Genomic DNA, 16,678 nt, shown 5'->3' on the forward strand with positions numbered 1-16,678 from the left:
TATTTAGTTATTCATCTATTATAATATATTATACTGATATACTAATTTACGAATCTGCTAATTATACTACACTAATATTACACTAATATAATATATTATAATATACTAATATTATACATTCCCCACCCACAACGAACTTATCGGGGAAGAAGCAGCGTGGCTCAGTGGCAAGAGCCCGGGCTGGGGAGTCAGAGATCATGGGTTCAAATCCCAGCTCCGTCGCTTGTCAGCTGTGTGACTTTGGGTGAGTCGCTTCACTTCTCCGCGCCTCAGTGACCTCACCTGGAAAACGGGGAGGAAAACGGGGATGAAGACGGGGAGCCCCACGTGGGACAACCTGATCACCTTGTATCCTCCCCAGCGCTTAGAACAGTGCTTTGCACATAGTAAGCGCTTAACAAATGCCAACGTGATTATTATTAGACGGTCTTGTGAATGTAGAGTGAGAAATGAAGGGGACCCAGAGGGACACCTGCAAATTGCAAATTGGGAATTGGGAGGGGGTGGGGGGGTAGATTTTGAAAACAGGTGGCAGATTGCCTCTTGAGAGAGGACATAAAAGAAGAAAGAGAAAGAATCGGTAAGCCCTTATGGCCTGGGATCATCTATAACTACAATTTTGTACCCTACTCGCCCAAGCACTTAGTACATACCAGTGATTGATTGACCATTGATTGATTGATCTACCCCAGCTCTAGTGCAGTGCTCGGAACATACCGAGCCCTTAACAAATACCAGCATTATTATTATTATTGTTATCAGGAATGATATGCCAAAGTCAGAATTCTTTGCTCTCCTCTGCTTAGCTCCTCACTGTAGTATTAGTCATAGCACTTTCCAAAGGAGAAACTGGCAGGGATCCAGCAGAGACCAATTGAAAGGATTAGAGAAATTAGTTACAGCCCTAGAGGGAGATGTCCTCTTTTATTGATTAATTTCTCCATATTCCTGCCATTACCAGCAGCGTGGCTTAGTAGATAGAGCACGGGCCTGGGAGTCAGAAGGTCGTGGGTTCTAATCCGGACTCTGCCACGTCTGCTGTGTGAACTCGGGAAAGTTGCTTCACTTCTCTGGGCCTTAGTTACCTCATCTGTAAAATGGGGATTAAGAGTGTGAACCCATAGGGACCATGTCCAACCTGATTACCTTGTATCTACCTGAGTGCTTGGCCCGTGGTAAGCGCTTAACAAGAACCATAACTATTATCTATATCTTTCCTCCTGTTTCCTTATTTCCCACCAACGATTTCCCCATAAGATTGCAAGCGCTTTGAGGAGGGGACCGTGTCTGTTGGTTTTAGGGTACTCTTCTAATTGCTTTGCGCAGGGCTTTGCACACTCTAGGAGGCTCACTAAATATTATGGGTTGGGTTAGTTATTTTAACAGGGAAACCCGAAGCTCAGGCCCTGGGGCTTGGCTATATAAGCTCGTGGCGAGCAGGGAACGTGTCTGCTAACTCTGTCGTGTGGTATCATCCTAAGCATTTAGTACGGGGCTCTGCATATAGTAAGCTCTCAAAAAGGGAATAATGGGGAATCCCTAGCCCCGAGCCTGACAGATAGGGACGGTTTGAAGTGGACGGGTATCAGGAGGATGAAGTGGGACAAGAGGTTGCTGGGGGGACTGTCAGCAATCATCACCCCAGCGGGGAATATGTCTGTTGTGGTATTGTGGTGTTGTGGTATTGGTGTTGTGGTATTGGCCAAGCACTTAGCACAGTGCTCTGCAGACGGTAAGCGCTCAATAAATAAGATTAGCTGACCGACTGACCCTGGCTACTGTCCCCCTCAACAGCTCCCGGGGTGCGGCTGAATGGTTTATTGCACCGCGGATCTAAAATTTCTAGAGAAGTCCAAGTTTTGGAGAAGCAGCATGGCGGAAGGTCATGGGTTCTAACCCCCGCTTTGCCACTTGCCCGCTGTGTAACCTTGGGTAAGTCACTTCCCTTCTCTGTGTCTCAATTCCCTCATCTGTAAAACGGGGATCTGAGACTATCTGAGCCCCACGTGGGACGGGGACTGTGTCCAACCCTACTTGCTTGCATCGACCCCACGCTTAGCACAGTGTCTGGCACGTAGTAAGCGCTTAACAGATACCATCCGTGAAGTCAGCCATCACAGTGCCTGGAGGCCGGTCTACTGGTTTGGTTTTGATTGTTGTCAGTCTCCCCCCTTCTGGACTGTGAGCCCGTTGTTGGGCAGGGATCATCTCTTATCTGTTGCCTAAGTGCACTTCCCAAGCCTCAGTCCAGTGTTCTGCGCGCAGTAAGCGCCCCAATAAATACGAATGACTGAATAGACGCCCCTTCGTGTCTTTCCCCGGCTCCGCAGGTTTGGCCAGGCCAAAGCGGGGCGTCCACGGGGTTTAGACAGCGTGGCTCGGTGGCAAGAGCCCGGGCTTGGGAGTCAGAGGTCAGTGGAAAGAGCCCGGGCTTTGGAGTCCCGGCTCGGCCACTTGCCAGCTGTGTGACTGTGGGCAAGTCACTTCACTTCTCTGGGCCTCAGTCCCCTCATCCGGAAAATGGGGATGAAGACCCTGAGCCCCATGAGGGCCGACCTGATCACCTTGTATCCCCCCCCAGCGCTTAGAACAGGGCTTTGCCCATAGGAAGTGATTAACAAATACCGACATTATTATTATTATTATTAGACGGTGACCTCGACGCGGGCCAGGGCCGCCCCTCTCTAGGCTGGCCTGGTCCTTTCCCCAAGCGCTTGACGCGGCGTGGCTCAGCGGAAAGAGCCCGGGCTTGGGAGTCAGAGGTCGTGGGTTCGAATCCCGGCTCTGCCACTTGGCAGCTGGGGGCCTGGGGGCGAGTCGCTTCCCCGGGCCTCAGTGACCTCATCTGGCAAATGGGGGTGAAGACTGGGCGCCTCCCGTGGGACCACCTGATGACCCTGGTAGTCCCCCAGCGCTTAGCACCGTGCTCTGCAGAGAGACGGCGCTTAACAAATACCGACCTAATTAACCATTAAGAGCGCCGGCCTTTTCCCCTCAGGCCCTCGGGCCCGGGCCGGGGTGGCCACCCCTGGGCCGCCGTGACGTCACTTCCGGCCGGGCGCGCGCAGGCGCAGGGGGCCGTCGGGGCGGGGTCGCGCGCGCCATGGAGGAGCGCGCGCGCCCCGCGGCCTCCCCCGGCGGGGTGGGGGCGCGCGCCCGGCTGCGGCGCGGCCCCGTGGAGCCGCTGCTCTTCCTGGCGTCGTTGGCGCTGATGCTGCAGGCGCCGCTGGCCACCCAGTACCTCTGGTGGCGCCTCGGCGACGACCGCGGCTACAACGGCACCGGCCGCGCCGGGGGCTGCACCAACGGCAGCGACGAAGCCGGGCGGCAGGTGCCGGGGGGGGGGGGGGGGGGGGGCGGGCGGGGTCGGAGACGGAGAAGGCGGGGCCGTGAAGAGAGGGGCGGGGTCAGGGCCCGAGGGGGCGGGGCATGATGGGAAGGGGAGGGGCCGTGAGAGCAAGGGGCTGAATCAGGTCCTGAGGGGCGGGGCACGAGGGGAGGGGGCGGAGTCAGGGCCAGAGGGGGAGGGGCATGATGGGAGGGGGCGAGGGAGGGGCCACGGGGAAGGGGCGGGGGCAGAGCCGGAGAGGGCGGGGCATGACGAAAAGGGGCGGGGCCGTGAGGGGAGGGGGCTGAGTCAGGTCCGGAGGGGCGGGGCACGAGGGGAGGGGCGGAGTCAGGGCCGGAGAGGGAGGGGCATGCCGGGAAGGGGCGGGGCCACGAGGGGAGGGGGCGGGGTCAGGCCCAGAGGGGGCCTGGGGCATGACGGGAAGGGGTGGGGCCGTGAGGGGAGGGGGCTGTCAGGTCCTGAGGGGCGGGGCGTGAGGGAGCACATTCTTCCCATTATTAATAATAATAATAATAATGTTGGTATTTATTAAGCACTTACTATGTGCCGAGCACTGTCCTAAGCGCCGGGGGAGATTCAGGGTCATCGGGCGTCCCCCGTGAGGCTCCCGGTCTTCATCCCCATTTTCCAGATGAGGGGACCGAGGCCCCCGAGAAGTGAAGTCCAAAGTCACCCCGCTGACAGGTGGCGGAGCCGGGATTAGAACCCATGACTTCTGACCCCTAAGCCCGGGCTCCTTCTTCTGGGCCACGCTGCTTTACGCGTTCGTTCATTCAGTCCTATTTTTCGAGCGCTTATTGCGTACGGACCCCTGTATTAAGCACTTGGGAGAGTACACGACGACAGTAAGGAGACACGTCCCCTACCCGCAACGAGTTTACGGTCTTAAATAAATCCCGGTGGTGTTTATTAAGTGCTTCATCCCGCTTCTGCCACTTGTGACTCTGGGCAAGTCACTTAACTTCTCTGGGCCTCAGTTTCCCCCATCTGTAAAATGGGGATGAAGATTGTGAGGCTTTGCACATAGTAAGCACTGAAATGCCATCATTATTATTATTAACATGTGCCAGGCACCGTACTTAGGAGTATAATCACGATGGTAATGATGATGATGATAATAAATAGTCGCATCCGTTAAAGGATCACTAGGGGCCGAGACCGTGCTAGACACCGAAGCAATCAGATCGGACGCGGTCTCTGTCCCATACGGGGTCCACGGTCTGAGGGGAAGAGAAAACGGGTATTTGACCCCCAAGTGAGGAAACCGAGGCGCAGAGAAGTGAAGTGACTTGCCCAGGGTCTCACAGCAGGCAAATGGCGGGATCCAGATCTTCCGACTTCCAGTCCTACGCTCCTTCCACTAGCCCCTGACGCCGTTCCCTTTTCGGGTGACATTCAGTGCAGCACTGGCCCTTGGCAGCGAGAGGACCTCCGACCGGGACCAGTCCCGCCCCATCTCCCTATAGGACTCTTTTTCCTTATGGTATTTGTTAAGTACTTACTTTGTGCCAGGCGCTGTGCTGGGGTAGATACAGGCTAATCAGGTCGGGCCCAGTCCCTGTCCCACATTGGGCGCGCGGTCTTAATCCTCATTTTGCAGTTGAGCTAACCGAGGGACAGAGAAGTTACGTGACTTGCCCAAGGTCACACACACAGCAGACAGATGACGGAGTGGAATTAGAACTCAGGTCCTTCTGAATCCCGGGTCCACGCTCTGTCCTCTAGGCCATGCTGCTTCTCTAACCCGCCCTGTACATATTCTAGGTCTCTCGTATTCAACCGAGACCATGGGGGTCTCGTTCTTTCGGCCCTCCCCTCTTTTAAGATCCCAGCCAGGTGGAGAAATTTCTGCCAAGAGAGGAAAGCCAACTTAATGTCCCGTGACCATGGGCCTCCAGACCGTTAGCTCACCGAGGGCAGGGAACGTGTCTACCATCTCTAACGTATCGTACTTTCCCAAGAGCGGTTCAGGGCTCTGCGTACGGTAAGCGCTCGGTCAATTCCACCGATAGATCGATGGATTCTTCCCTAGGAAGTGGAGACCGAGACCTCCCACTGGAGCCTGTACATCAACCTCAGCGGCTTCCTCGTGGGCCTCTTCTCCTCCACCCTCCTGGGGCCTTGGAGCGACAGCGTGGGGCGGCGGCCGCTTCTGGTCCTGGCCACGGCCGGCCTGGCCCTCCAGGCTGCCCTGTCCCTCCTGGTCGTGACCCTGCGACTCCACGTCGGCTTCCTCCTGCTGGGACGCCTGCTGAGCGGCCTCTGCGGGGACTACAACGGCGTGCTGGCCGGGGGCTTCGCCGCCGTGGCGGACGTCAGCGCCCGGGACGCCCGGACCTTCCGGGTGGCCGTGTTGGAGGCGTGCCTGGGCGTAGCGGGCATGCTGGGGGGCGTCGTCGGCGGTCACTGGCTCCGCGCTCAGGGCTTCGTCAACCCTTTCTGGCTGGTTCTGGCAGTGCAGGTCACCGCGGTGGTGTACGCGGCCTTCGGCTTCCGCGAGTCGGTGAGGGAACCCCGGCCGGCCCGGCTCCTCACCCTCCGGCACTACCGGGCGGTGTTGGCTCTCTACACCGCCCCTGGCCCTGAGAAATCCCGGAAGCATTTGGCCCTCTACTCCCTGGCCTTCTTCCTGGTGGTGACCGTCCACTTCGGCGCCAGGGACGTCTTCGTCCTCTACGAGCTGAGCTCGCCCCTCTGCTGGGGGTCCGACCTGATTGGCTACGGCTCGGCGGCCCTGCACCTGGCCTACCTCACCAGCCTGGGGGGCCTGCGGGCTCTGCAGCTGTGCCTGGAGGACAGCTGGGTGGCGGAGATCAGCCTCGCCTCCAACATCGTGGGATTGGTGGTCATCTCGGTGGCCACGACGACCCCAGTGATGTTCGCAGGTGGGTGGGCCGCTCTCGTGCCCGGAGCGGAGGCCGGCGGGGCGGGGGTCGCCGCCCGCCCGGAAGAGCCGGAAGGGCAGTTTCTGGGCGAAACGGCCAAGAGCCGGAGGGGCGGTCCCGGCAGGTGTCTTCACCGCACGGAAGGAGAAGGGTCCCGGGGTGTAAGATCTACTGAGAGAGCGATTTCAAGATCATTCTGACCGTTCCACCGCCCTCCCCGTCGCGGTCCTCTGGACTGTAAGCTCATTGCGGGCGGGGCGTGGATCTACCGCCTGTTATACTGTTATATCGTACCCTCCCGAGTGCTAGTTCAGTGCTCTGCACACAGTAAGCACTCAATAAGTATGACTGATTGATTGATCGTGTAAAGAGAGTCATCCGCCTTTGGTCTCCACTCGAAATGGCCCCAGCTGCCTCAGTTAATCCAGGGGAAGTTCTTTTTGATCTTTTATTTATTTGTTTATTAAGCGCTTACTAAGTGTCAAGTACCGTTCAACTTCATCACCATCAAGGCCCCAGCTGCCTCAGTTAATCCAGGGGAAGTTCTTTTTGATCTTTATTTGTTTATTAAGCGCTTACTAAGTGTCAAGTACCATCAACTTCATCACCATTACTGAGCACTTTCTGGGTGAAGAGCGCTGTTCTAAACTCTCGGCAGCGTACAGTCCGACAGAGTGGGCAGACACGTTCCCCGCCCACAACGAGTTTACAGTCTAGAGGGAAGATACAAGCTGATCGGGTTGGACACAGTCCCCGTCCCACACGGGGCTCAGTTTTTAAGTAGGAGGGAGAACAGGGATTGAATCCCCATTTTACAGTTGAGGAAAATGAGGATCAGAGAAGGTCACCCAGCAGACAGCGGGCAGAGCTGGGATTAGAACCCTGGTCCTCTGACTCTTTCCACTAGACCGTCTGCTTCCCTACCTTCAAATCCCCCGTGCTGAAGGTATTTGTTATTAACACCCCCGCCATCCACCCCACCCGGTCAGGGCATGACGCTAACGTGTCTGTTTGTATTCCAACAGGCTACGGTCTCCTCTTTCTCTCACTGGCCTGCACCCCAGTCATCCGGTCAAAACTCTCCAAGTTGGTTGGCGAGGAAGAGCAGGGTAAGGATTCCCTATCCGTACCCACACCCGCCTCCGGAAGGCTGGGCTGCGGTGGGTCTGGACGTCGCACTGCTCCCTGACTCTTCCTGAAGTCCCGGAGGAGAACTGGGGGTGGGCAGCAGCAGCAAGGTCAAGGAGGTTCAGGGTAGGAACGGGGAGATGAGGCCCAGTGAGGAGGTGATTTATGGAGGAACGGGGAGTGGAATAGCAGAGAGGGGATAGGAAAAGGGAGAGAGCCGATGCGGTGCCTTAAAGCTGTTAATAGTAACGATGATGATGATAGTTAATAAGCTTCGGGGTGGATCGAGATACCGAGATTGGACACAGTCCCTGTTCCACATTGGTTCACGGTCTAAGAGGGTGCGAGAGCAGGGATTTTATCCCTGGATTTCACAGATGAGGAAACTGAAACCCAGAGAATTTTAAGTGACTTTCCCAAGGTCCCCCAACGGACAAGCGGGCAGAGCCAGGACGAGAACCGAGCCTCCTCATTCATTCGGTCGTATGTATTGAGCCCTTGCCGTGTGCAGAGCACCGAGCTGAGCGCTTGGGAGAGTACAACAGTTAACACACACATTCCCTGCCCACAGGGAGCTTACTGACCTCCCAGTTCCGCGCTCTGTCCACTAGGCAATCCTGCCTCTCCTTGTCAGGCATTTCTATTCATTGCAGAGTGGGCAATTATTGAAGGTTTTGGAGGAATGGGAGATATATGCAGAGTGATGTTTTAGGAGAACGGACTAGGCAGCAGAGTGAAGTCTGGACCGGAAAGAGAAGAGGCCGGTGGCAAGGAAACCGGCGAGGCGGCCGACACGGGAGTCTGCGACTTGATGAACGTGGTGGCCGTTAAGATGGAGAGGAAGGGGCGGCTCTGTGAAGGATCACGGAGGAAAACCGGAGGGGTTTGTCGACAGACTGAATGTCTCCCTGCCTGATTTACCCAGCACGCCATTTGGCAGCCGCCCCGGACTGCGCGCTCTCATTTCTCTCTCGGGCCCAGCCCGCTCTCCGGCTGTAGTCTTCGGGGTTTTCCCCCTTCAGTCGATCGGCGGTATTTAGTGAGCGCTTCCCGCGTGCAGAGCACTGTACTGAGTGCTTGGGAGAGTACGATTCAACAGAGTTGGTAGTCAGGGGCCAGGCAGCCGGTCCTCCGTCTCTCTCCTCGCCGGGCCTGGTTTCCGTCCACGTCGCGCTTTTTAATCAAGGTGCAGTTGTGGAATAGTAGAAGCCACGGGGTCCTCTCCTGGGCTTAGCCAAAACAGAAGTGTAGCGAGCCAGGAAGGCCGAGCCCAGGGACCCCGGGGAGGCGGGAGCCTGCCTGAGCTCAGATGGGAGCCCCAGAGCATCATTATCCTGGGCCAACAAGCCCCTTAAGAGTCCCAGTTGCCTACACAGCCAAAACGGATTATTCATCTCTGACCATGAAAGCAGCCCCTGGGACTTGTTGCACGGAACCTCCCCGCAAGTGGATTTTTCTTAACGCGGTAGAGTTCGGTGATCTAAGAACCCTCAGAAGCCAGCTTGCCAAAATACCAATCAATCGGTCGTTTTTATTGAGCTCTGTACTCGGCGCTTGGGCGAGGACAATAGGACGATATAACAGAGTCGGTAGACACGTTCCCTGCCCTCGAGGAACTTGCAGTCTAGCACGGGATACAGAAGTTAATATAAATAAGTAAATCGCGTGAGCACCGTGGGGCCGAGGGAGGGGTGAATAAAGGGAGCAAGTCAGGGCGACGCAGAAGGGAGTGGGAGGAGAGGAAAGGAGGGCTCCGTCAGGGAAGGCCTCTTGGAGGAGATGTCCCTTCGTTAAGGCTGTGATGGTGGGGAGAGTGATCGTCTGTCGAATGTGAAGGGGAGGGCGGTGCAGAGAAGGCAGGCAACCTGGGGCTGAGGACGTTACCGATAAGCACGGTGCCTGGCACGTAGTAAGCGCTCAACAAACACCATAATCATCATCTGTGCCGAGAACTTCCTGGCTGCTCTCAGCTCCGCGTGAGAATTTGCCTCCAAGCCCCTTCACGGGACCCCTTGACTCGCCCCCAATGTCCAGCTGTATCTTCGGTTTTCTTCCAGGGGCTCTCTTTGCATCCCTTGCCTGCGTGGAAGGACTCTGCCTGCTAACAGCCACCGGCATCTTCAACTCCCTCTACCCCGCCACCTTGAACTTCATGAAGGGATTCCCCTTCCTCCTGGGAGCCGTCATCCTCCTCATCCCGGCTTCTTTGATCGGGTAAGGTCCGTTGGACCGGCGGGGCTCCCCCTGAGGAGGCGGCCCGAGGCGAGCTCTTCTCCAAGTCCAGATTCCAAATGGGGGACCCAGGACGGGTCCCCAAATGTTCCGGTCAGTCAGGCAGTCCGTAGTATTTCTTGATCACCTACCAGGTGCAGAGTGCTGTGCTGAGCACCTGGGAGAGGGCAGTAGAATCAGCAGACCTGGTCCCTGCCCTCAAGGAGCTGACGGACTAGCAGGGGAGACAGACACTTAAATAAATTAGAGGTCGGAGGAAGCAGTAGAGCCAAAAGATACGAGCTTAAGTGCTGTGGCGGCCAGGGTAGTTTAAGTATCCAAGTCTTTCTCTCAAGCCCTCTCCTAACTGAAACAGGAGCTGTGGGGGTGAGGGTGAAATGGCTCCAAGGTTCTTTGATGTTCTTCTCTCCCTGACCAAGCACCTTCTCTGACTCCGTCTTGTCAGTTTCCTGTTCTGGCTTTGCAGGAGTACTCTGTGCCCCATCCCCGGCCCACGGCCCAATCTTCTGGGATGCTCGGGGGTGGGGAGGAGCACCGACCCACCTCAGAGGGGCTTTGGCGGTGTGCGCCGGAGGCCCGCCACAGGCGGTCTGACCAGAAACGGGGCACCTCACTTTAGCCCCCATGGTGAGGAGGTTGGTTTTTTGTGCCCCTCCCCACCCTGGGCTGAGCTTCCCGGTGCTGGAGGGAGGCAGCAGCGACAGCCTCCCCCAGTATAGGCCTCAGCCAGAGCCCTTCCCTCCCAGAGCCTGGCGGATGTCGAGGATGAGGAACAAAAGGGAATGAGCGCGACCCATCGCCTACCCCACTGCCAGTGCTTAGAGAAAGCCCCCGGAAAGAGTTGCCTGGACAGCGGCTACCTCGGGGTCAAGCATCTGGTCGAGATCCCCTGGACCCACTCTTGGAGGGAGGCCTCTCCCCAAGCCCCGAGGTTCCTCCTTTTCCCCGCGAGGCCCAGGGGAGGGAGGGAAGACCTGGGTGTTCCAGCTAGAGGCCAGACGCCGGCAGAGGGGTCACCTCGGGTTCTCCATTTGCGTGCCTCCCTCTCCCCTGCAGGAAGAGGTCCCCTTACCTGCCTGTGCATTTCACTTCCCCTTTTCCCTCAGGATGTTGGCAGTCCTTGACCCAAAACCCGACTACCAGCACTACGTGGACACCTCCTGATGGAGCCGGGCTCTCCGGGAGCCGGTCGGAAGAGAGACAGTGAGATCCCGTCCAGGTGATCTGACCGGCAGAATCAGAAAGAAGCCATGCTGATTTGAAGCCGCCCCTTTGCGGACCGCGGGACCACAGCCCAGGTTCTCCTGGCCTCAGAGAGGGAGGTGAGAGGGTTCCTGGCGAAGAGGCCATATAGCTTAAGATGATGCCAGTGATTTTCTCAGGCAGCTGCACGAGGAGAGGGGCCAGCTATTTAGGCTTCTCTGAGCACCAGCAGGATCCGGAAACCTCTTCTCCTCGGTCCCCAAGATATATGTCCTCAGGAGATGGGGCAGGCCGACCCAAACTTTAGAATGTCCCCAAGCACCCCGGGAGTGTTCAAGGAGCTTAAATCACGGTGAAAGATTGGGGGAAGGGGGCTGAGATCCAATGTCTGACCGAAAGTGCCGATTCGGTAGCGATATAGGGGGAGAGGGTCTGTCAGTGTAGTTTCCTGAGATCTGATCGGAAGGTTGTGATCATAAAGGAATTCATTATATAGGTTTTCATTTTATAGTTTGAGATCCCATCAGGAGGTCTTGATCATAAAGGAATTCAGGATATAGGCTTTCTTGGGATCATCCTTCAACAGTCCTGCCGGCAAGAGCCTTATGCCCCTGGTCCCGCAGCAGAGCCTGGTGGAAAGACGCAGGGGGCTTGTGTTCTAATCCCAGCTCTGCCGCCTGCCTGCCGTGTGTGACCTTAGGCAAGTCACTTGACTTCTCTGGACCTCAGGTTCCTCATCTGTCATACTTGTTCTCCCTCCCTCTGGGGCTCTGGGCCTCCAGAGGGACGGGGACTGTGTCCAAGTTGATCGACATGTATTTTCCCCAGCACCTAGGTCAGTGCCTGGCCCATAGGAAGCAATTAACTAGTACCGCGGGTATTATTACCGTTATCGGGAGTGTGATTATTATTAGTCAGTCGAGATATAATAAAACGGTGAAGCTGACTCAGTTTGGGATTCATTGCTCCCTCCATTCCAGGGTCTGTAAGCTGGGGTGGGGGGGGGGCACCAATCAGTCAATCATTCAGTGGTATTTATTGAGTGATTACTCTGTGCCTAGAATACACTGGGAGAATACAACAGAATTTGTAGAGGCTTTCCCTCCCCAAAAGGAGCTTAGAGTCTAGAGAGACCTCAGAACACTTAAGTTCCCAGCTCCGGGACAAGGGGTCCTTTGGGGCTCGAAATTCCCCTCCCCATCACCTTCCTCTCAAGCCCCACCAGGTAAAGCGAGGCAGCTGATAGCCACAGCCTGAGCCAGCAGCCTGACCTCTGCATTTTACGGCGGCGAAGTTCCCCTCCCCATCACCTTCCTCTCAAGCCACACCAGGTAAAGTGAGGCAGCTGATAGCGAAAGCCTGAGCCAGCAGCCTGACCGCTGCATTTTACGGCGGTGCCATATTGTCCCTTCTCCTCCCGCCCACACTTCCCCCCTTGTTTCTGTCTCCTAAGCAGTTTGGGGGCGTGAGGATTTTGCTGAGGCTTTTGTTTTGAGGAGCGGCTCCTATCTCTTCCTCATTCCCTGTCCCAGGTCCCCCAAGTTGTTAATAAGTAGTTCAACTTTATGGTTCCTTCTATGACTAGTGCAGTCAGAAGCTCCTGTCAGGCAGAGCGCTTTAATCCTTAATGCGGCGCCTTGGTCTTCCGCTCTCCTCCTCGGTGCTCTTTCCCCTCATTGATTCCACTGTTTCTGTGGACTTCTTTTCACTATTTCTCGGTCTTTCCGCGAGGATGAGAGGGTTAGTGGGCAATTACTTGAAGGATATGGCCGGGAGGAAAGACAAGGCGCCAGCTCCTTTCCCTTCTCCCTAGATGTTCCCATCTTAAAATCCTACCCGCCCGTAGATATGGACAGATGGACACTCGCAAAAGCAAGTCGATTGCTGGCACTGTGACTTGGGGCAAGTCATTTAACTTCTCAGTGCCTCTGTTTCCTCAAATGTAAAAGGGGGATCAAAAACCCTTAAATTGTGAGCCCCGTGAAGGACAGGGACTATGTCCAAACTAATTATCTTGTACCTAGCCCAGGGTTTAGAACAGCATTGGCACAAAGTAATAATAATAATTATGGTATCCGTTAAGCGCTTACGATGTGCCAAGCACTGTTCTAAGCGCTGGGGGAGATACAATTCATTCATTCATTCAATAGTATTTATTGAGCGCTTACTATGTGCAGAGCACTGTACTAAGCGCTTGGGATGAACAAGTCGGCAACAGATAGAGACAGTCCCTGCCGTTTGACGGGCTTACAGTCTAATCGGGGGAGACGGACAGACAAGAACAATGGCACTAAACAGCGTCAAGGGGAAGAACATCTCGTAAAAACAATGGCAACTAAATAGAATCAAGGCGATGTACAATTCATTAACAAGATAAATAGGGTAACGAAAATATATACAAGGTAATCAGGTTGTCCCACGTGGGGCTCACAGTCTTCGTCCCCATTTTACAGATGAGGTAACTGGAGGGCACGGAGAAGTGGAGTGACTTGCCCAAAGTCACACAGCTGATAAGTGGCGGAGGCGGGATTGGAACCCACGACCTCTGACTCCCGAGCCCGATCTCCTTCCACTAAGCCGTGCTGCTTCTCGTGCTAAGTAAGAGTTTAACAGTATGGCCTAGAGCAAGGGCCTGGGCGTCAGAAGGACCTGAGTTCTAATCCCGACTCCACCACTTATCTGCTTTTCTCTGGGCCTCCGTTACCGCGTCTCTAAAATGGGGATTGAGACTGTGAACCCCGTGTGGGACAGGGACTGGGACCAACCCGATTATCGTTTATCTATTCCAGTGCTTAGTACAGTACCTGGCACAAAGTAAGTTTTTAATAAATAATAAAACGGTAGTAAAAACAAATACCGTAAAAAGGGGGTTTGTCCCTTCTCTTCCTTTTCATTACCCATTTCCTCAGCCCGCGACCTACCGCTGGGCATTCGATGCACAGCCGTGGAAAACGCCGCATGCCAAAGGGAGGCCGGGCACCTCAGACGTCCCCCGGGACCTCCCACCACAGATCATTTTTCTTCCCCTCCGCTTCCACCCCGGCTGACGGTTTTCCCTTTCCCGCCTTCACGGCTCCTTCCCTAAGGCCTCCTGAGGTCCTAGCTTTGCTGGCCACTTCCAAGCAGTTGCCTAGCCCGGGGGATGCGGGGTGCTAACGAACCCTCGGCTTCCCCCCTTTCCCTCCCCCACTACCAAGGCTCAGCCTCAGCCCCTCAGCCTAATCCTCTCGGCTCCTCCGAGCACTAACCCCGAGCAGAATCACCCTCCGAACGATGGGTGCCGCCGACTAGGGCGACCCGACAGGCTGAAGCAGGGCCTGGGCCCTGGAGGGCAGGGACCAGGCTGGAGAGGTTTCTCCCCTCGGAACCAGAAGGGTCTTCCAGGGAACCAGGACGTGATGTCTGCTCACTCAGGAGCCAACATCCACCTCCGAGTGACTTCAAGAAAATAGGATGTTTTGGGCCCGAGGGGCCAGGAAGCAGGAGGACGGGGAGCCGGTAGCCGGGGTGCAGGAATGTGGGCGGGAAACTGGCACCCGGGAGAGCCAACACCCAAGTGGTATATTAAGCTGAAAAAATCTCCCGTGTTTGTGCCGGGCCAAGGAGTAAAGGCCACTTTTCCAGTCTCTGGGTCTCGACTCCGGGCCCTTCTCACAGAACAAGCCGATCCAAAGGTGAGTGGATTAAAGTCCATAGGAAGAGCAGGGGTCAGCGCTTTGTCCTCACCAAGGGGTGAGCCAAGGCTAAAGAAAGCCTGCCACCCGGACCTAGCCCCTGGTCCCCGCGGGCACCCAGGGATTTGCCGATCCCCACTTCCCTCCCGCCTTCCCTGCCCTCTCCCGCCTTGAGGGCAGTCCCGGCCAGCTGGAGAAACCCAAGGAGCTCTGTAGAGTTTGGTGGCCCCCAGGACCAACCCCTAGGGAGGGAACCCTCTTGATGGTGTTCCCCACGGTGAGGAACGGGGTGAGGAAGTTCCTCTCTGGAGTTTCTGTGGACTCCTGACATGGATCTTTCTCTCTGGGACACGAGTGACGGAGGCCGGGGGCGAGGTTGGTGGGGCCGGGTCAGAGGAGAGAGCCACCCGGGATAAGGACACGGTGGCATGTCCCGCGAGTTAGCGTTGCAGTCTAGGGCCTTTCTAGGGTCCTGGGGGAGAGGGATCCTCTGAGGGGCCGGACCTCAGCCCCCCAGGACGCTCTCTGGGCCCCTTCCCAGGTTGGGCATGGGTTTCTGTAGGAGGAGGAGGACCCAGGAGCGGGTAAGGCCCTCCCGTAAATAACTAGGTCTCCAGGGTGCCAGCGACTGATGGGAATCTACACCCGGGCCACCTGAGTAAAGATCTTTTCAGAAGCAAAGCTCAGAGGTGATGATACACTGAAAAAACGCCACCCGTGTCCTGGAGCCGACGGGGAGGAATCTTCGACGTGGGGGCGAAACTCCGGTTCAGGTCGGCCTGACTCAGCGCCTGAACTGGCCCGGGTAAGTGATCTGCCGGGGGGAAGTGTCCCCCGCACTGGGTTTGTCGGGGGCATTCTGCTCCCCTCTTGGGTCAGAACCAACAGGATGAAACAGTTGAGACGGTTGGGGGAGACAGTGCCTTACTGAAGGCACATCTCCACCCAGAGGCCTTCCCTGACTAAACCCTCCTTTCCTCTTCTCCCACTCCCTCTGCCCCGCCTTGACTTGCTCCCTTTATTCACCCCCAACCCCCAGCCCCACAGCACTTAAGTACATATCGGTAATTTTATTTATTTAGAATTCATTCGGTCGTATCTATTGGGCACTCAACCCACTGTGCTAAGCGCTTCGGAGGGTACAGTACGGCGATAAATAGTCACCTTCCCTGCCCACTGTGGGCTTACGGTCTAGAGCCGGGGAGACAGCGTCTCCCCTCCTAGACTCGAAGTTCATATCAGGCGGGGGATGTGTCCGTTATACGCTACTGTACTCTCCCCAGCGCTTAGTACAGCGCTCTGCACACGGCGAGCGCTCAGTAAAGACAGTTGACTATCCACTGTAGTGCCTGGCCCAGGGAGAGCTCTTCGCCGTTATGCTCGGCTGCCGGGAAGGACTCAAGCGGTGAGTACTGTTCACCGTAAAAAGGAAGGGGAGAGGGGAGGCACTGGCCACTGGCCACCGGCCACCCCTGGCAAGCTAGAGGCTCTGCCGGCTAGCCCTGGAGTGCCCTCCGGAGGCTAGTCGCCACCCAGCCGGCCAGGCCCGGAGGCCCTGGGAACCCCAGCCTCTGCCAGCTCTTCGGCAGGAGAGGAACTCCCTGGCACAGGCTCAGGTGCATTGGATAAAAAAGGAGAGTTCCTGCTTCCTCTCCTATAACAATGACAGCATTAAGCGCTTCCTACGTGACAGGCCCTGTACTAAGCGCCGGGGAGGGTACAGGCGAACCGGGTTGGACCCTGTCCCTGGCCCGTGTGGGGCTCACAGTCTTAATCCCCATTTTCCAGATGAGGGAACTGAGGCCCAGAGACGTGAAGGGACTGGCCCGAGGTCACACAGCGGACAAGTGGCGGAGCGGGGATTAGAACCCACGTCCTTCTGACTCCCGGGCCCCGGTGCCGTGTCCGGCACGGCGTGCTGCTTCTCTGTCTCCGGGGCCGTCCCCGGATGGCTGTTCTCCTGCACCCGGGGTGCCCCCGGACCCACCCCCCCCCCCACCAGGTCTGGCCCACCCCACCCTTCCCACCCTGCAGTGACAATCCACAGGCGCTCAGATGGTCAAGGTTTCTTATCTCTTATTGAGAAGCAGCCTGGCTCGGTGGCAAGAGCCGGGGCTTGGGAGTCAGAGGTCGTGGGTTCTAATCCCACCTCCGCCTCTGGGCACTTCTCTGTGCCTCAGTTACCCCATCTGTAAAAGGGGGATTAA

General features: G+C 56.5%; 1 protein-coding gene across 1 annotated transcript; it reads left to right on the forward strand.

Annotated features, from left to right (window-relative positions):
* The first annotated feature begins 3,103 nt into the window (after window positions 1-3,103).
* SLC46A1 (solute carrier family 46 member 1) lies at window positions 3,104-11,743 on the forward strand. Its single transcript, XM_029082502.2, has 5 exons — window positions 3,104-3,331; window positions 5,382-6,234; window positions 7,260-7,343; window positions 9,420-9,576; window positions 10,701-11,743. Exons 1-5 carry the CDS (start codon window positions 3,104-3,106, stop codon window positions 10,756-10,758), a joined length of 1,380 nt encoding a protein of 459 aa, XP_028938335.1. The 3' UTR covers window positions 10,759-11,743.
* Window positions 11,744-16,678: the final 4,935 nt, after the last annotated feature.

This window comes from Ornithorhynchus anatinus, chromosome 17, assembly GCF_004115215.2.
Source record: "Ornithorhynchus anatinus isolate Pmale09 chromosome 17, mOrnAna1.pri.v4, whole genome shotgun sequence".
NCBI classification, from domain to species: domain Eukaryota; kingdom Metazoa; phylum Chordata; class Mammalia; order Monotremata; family Ornithorhynchidae; genus Ornithorhynchus; species Ornithorhynchus anatinus.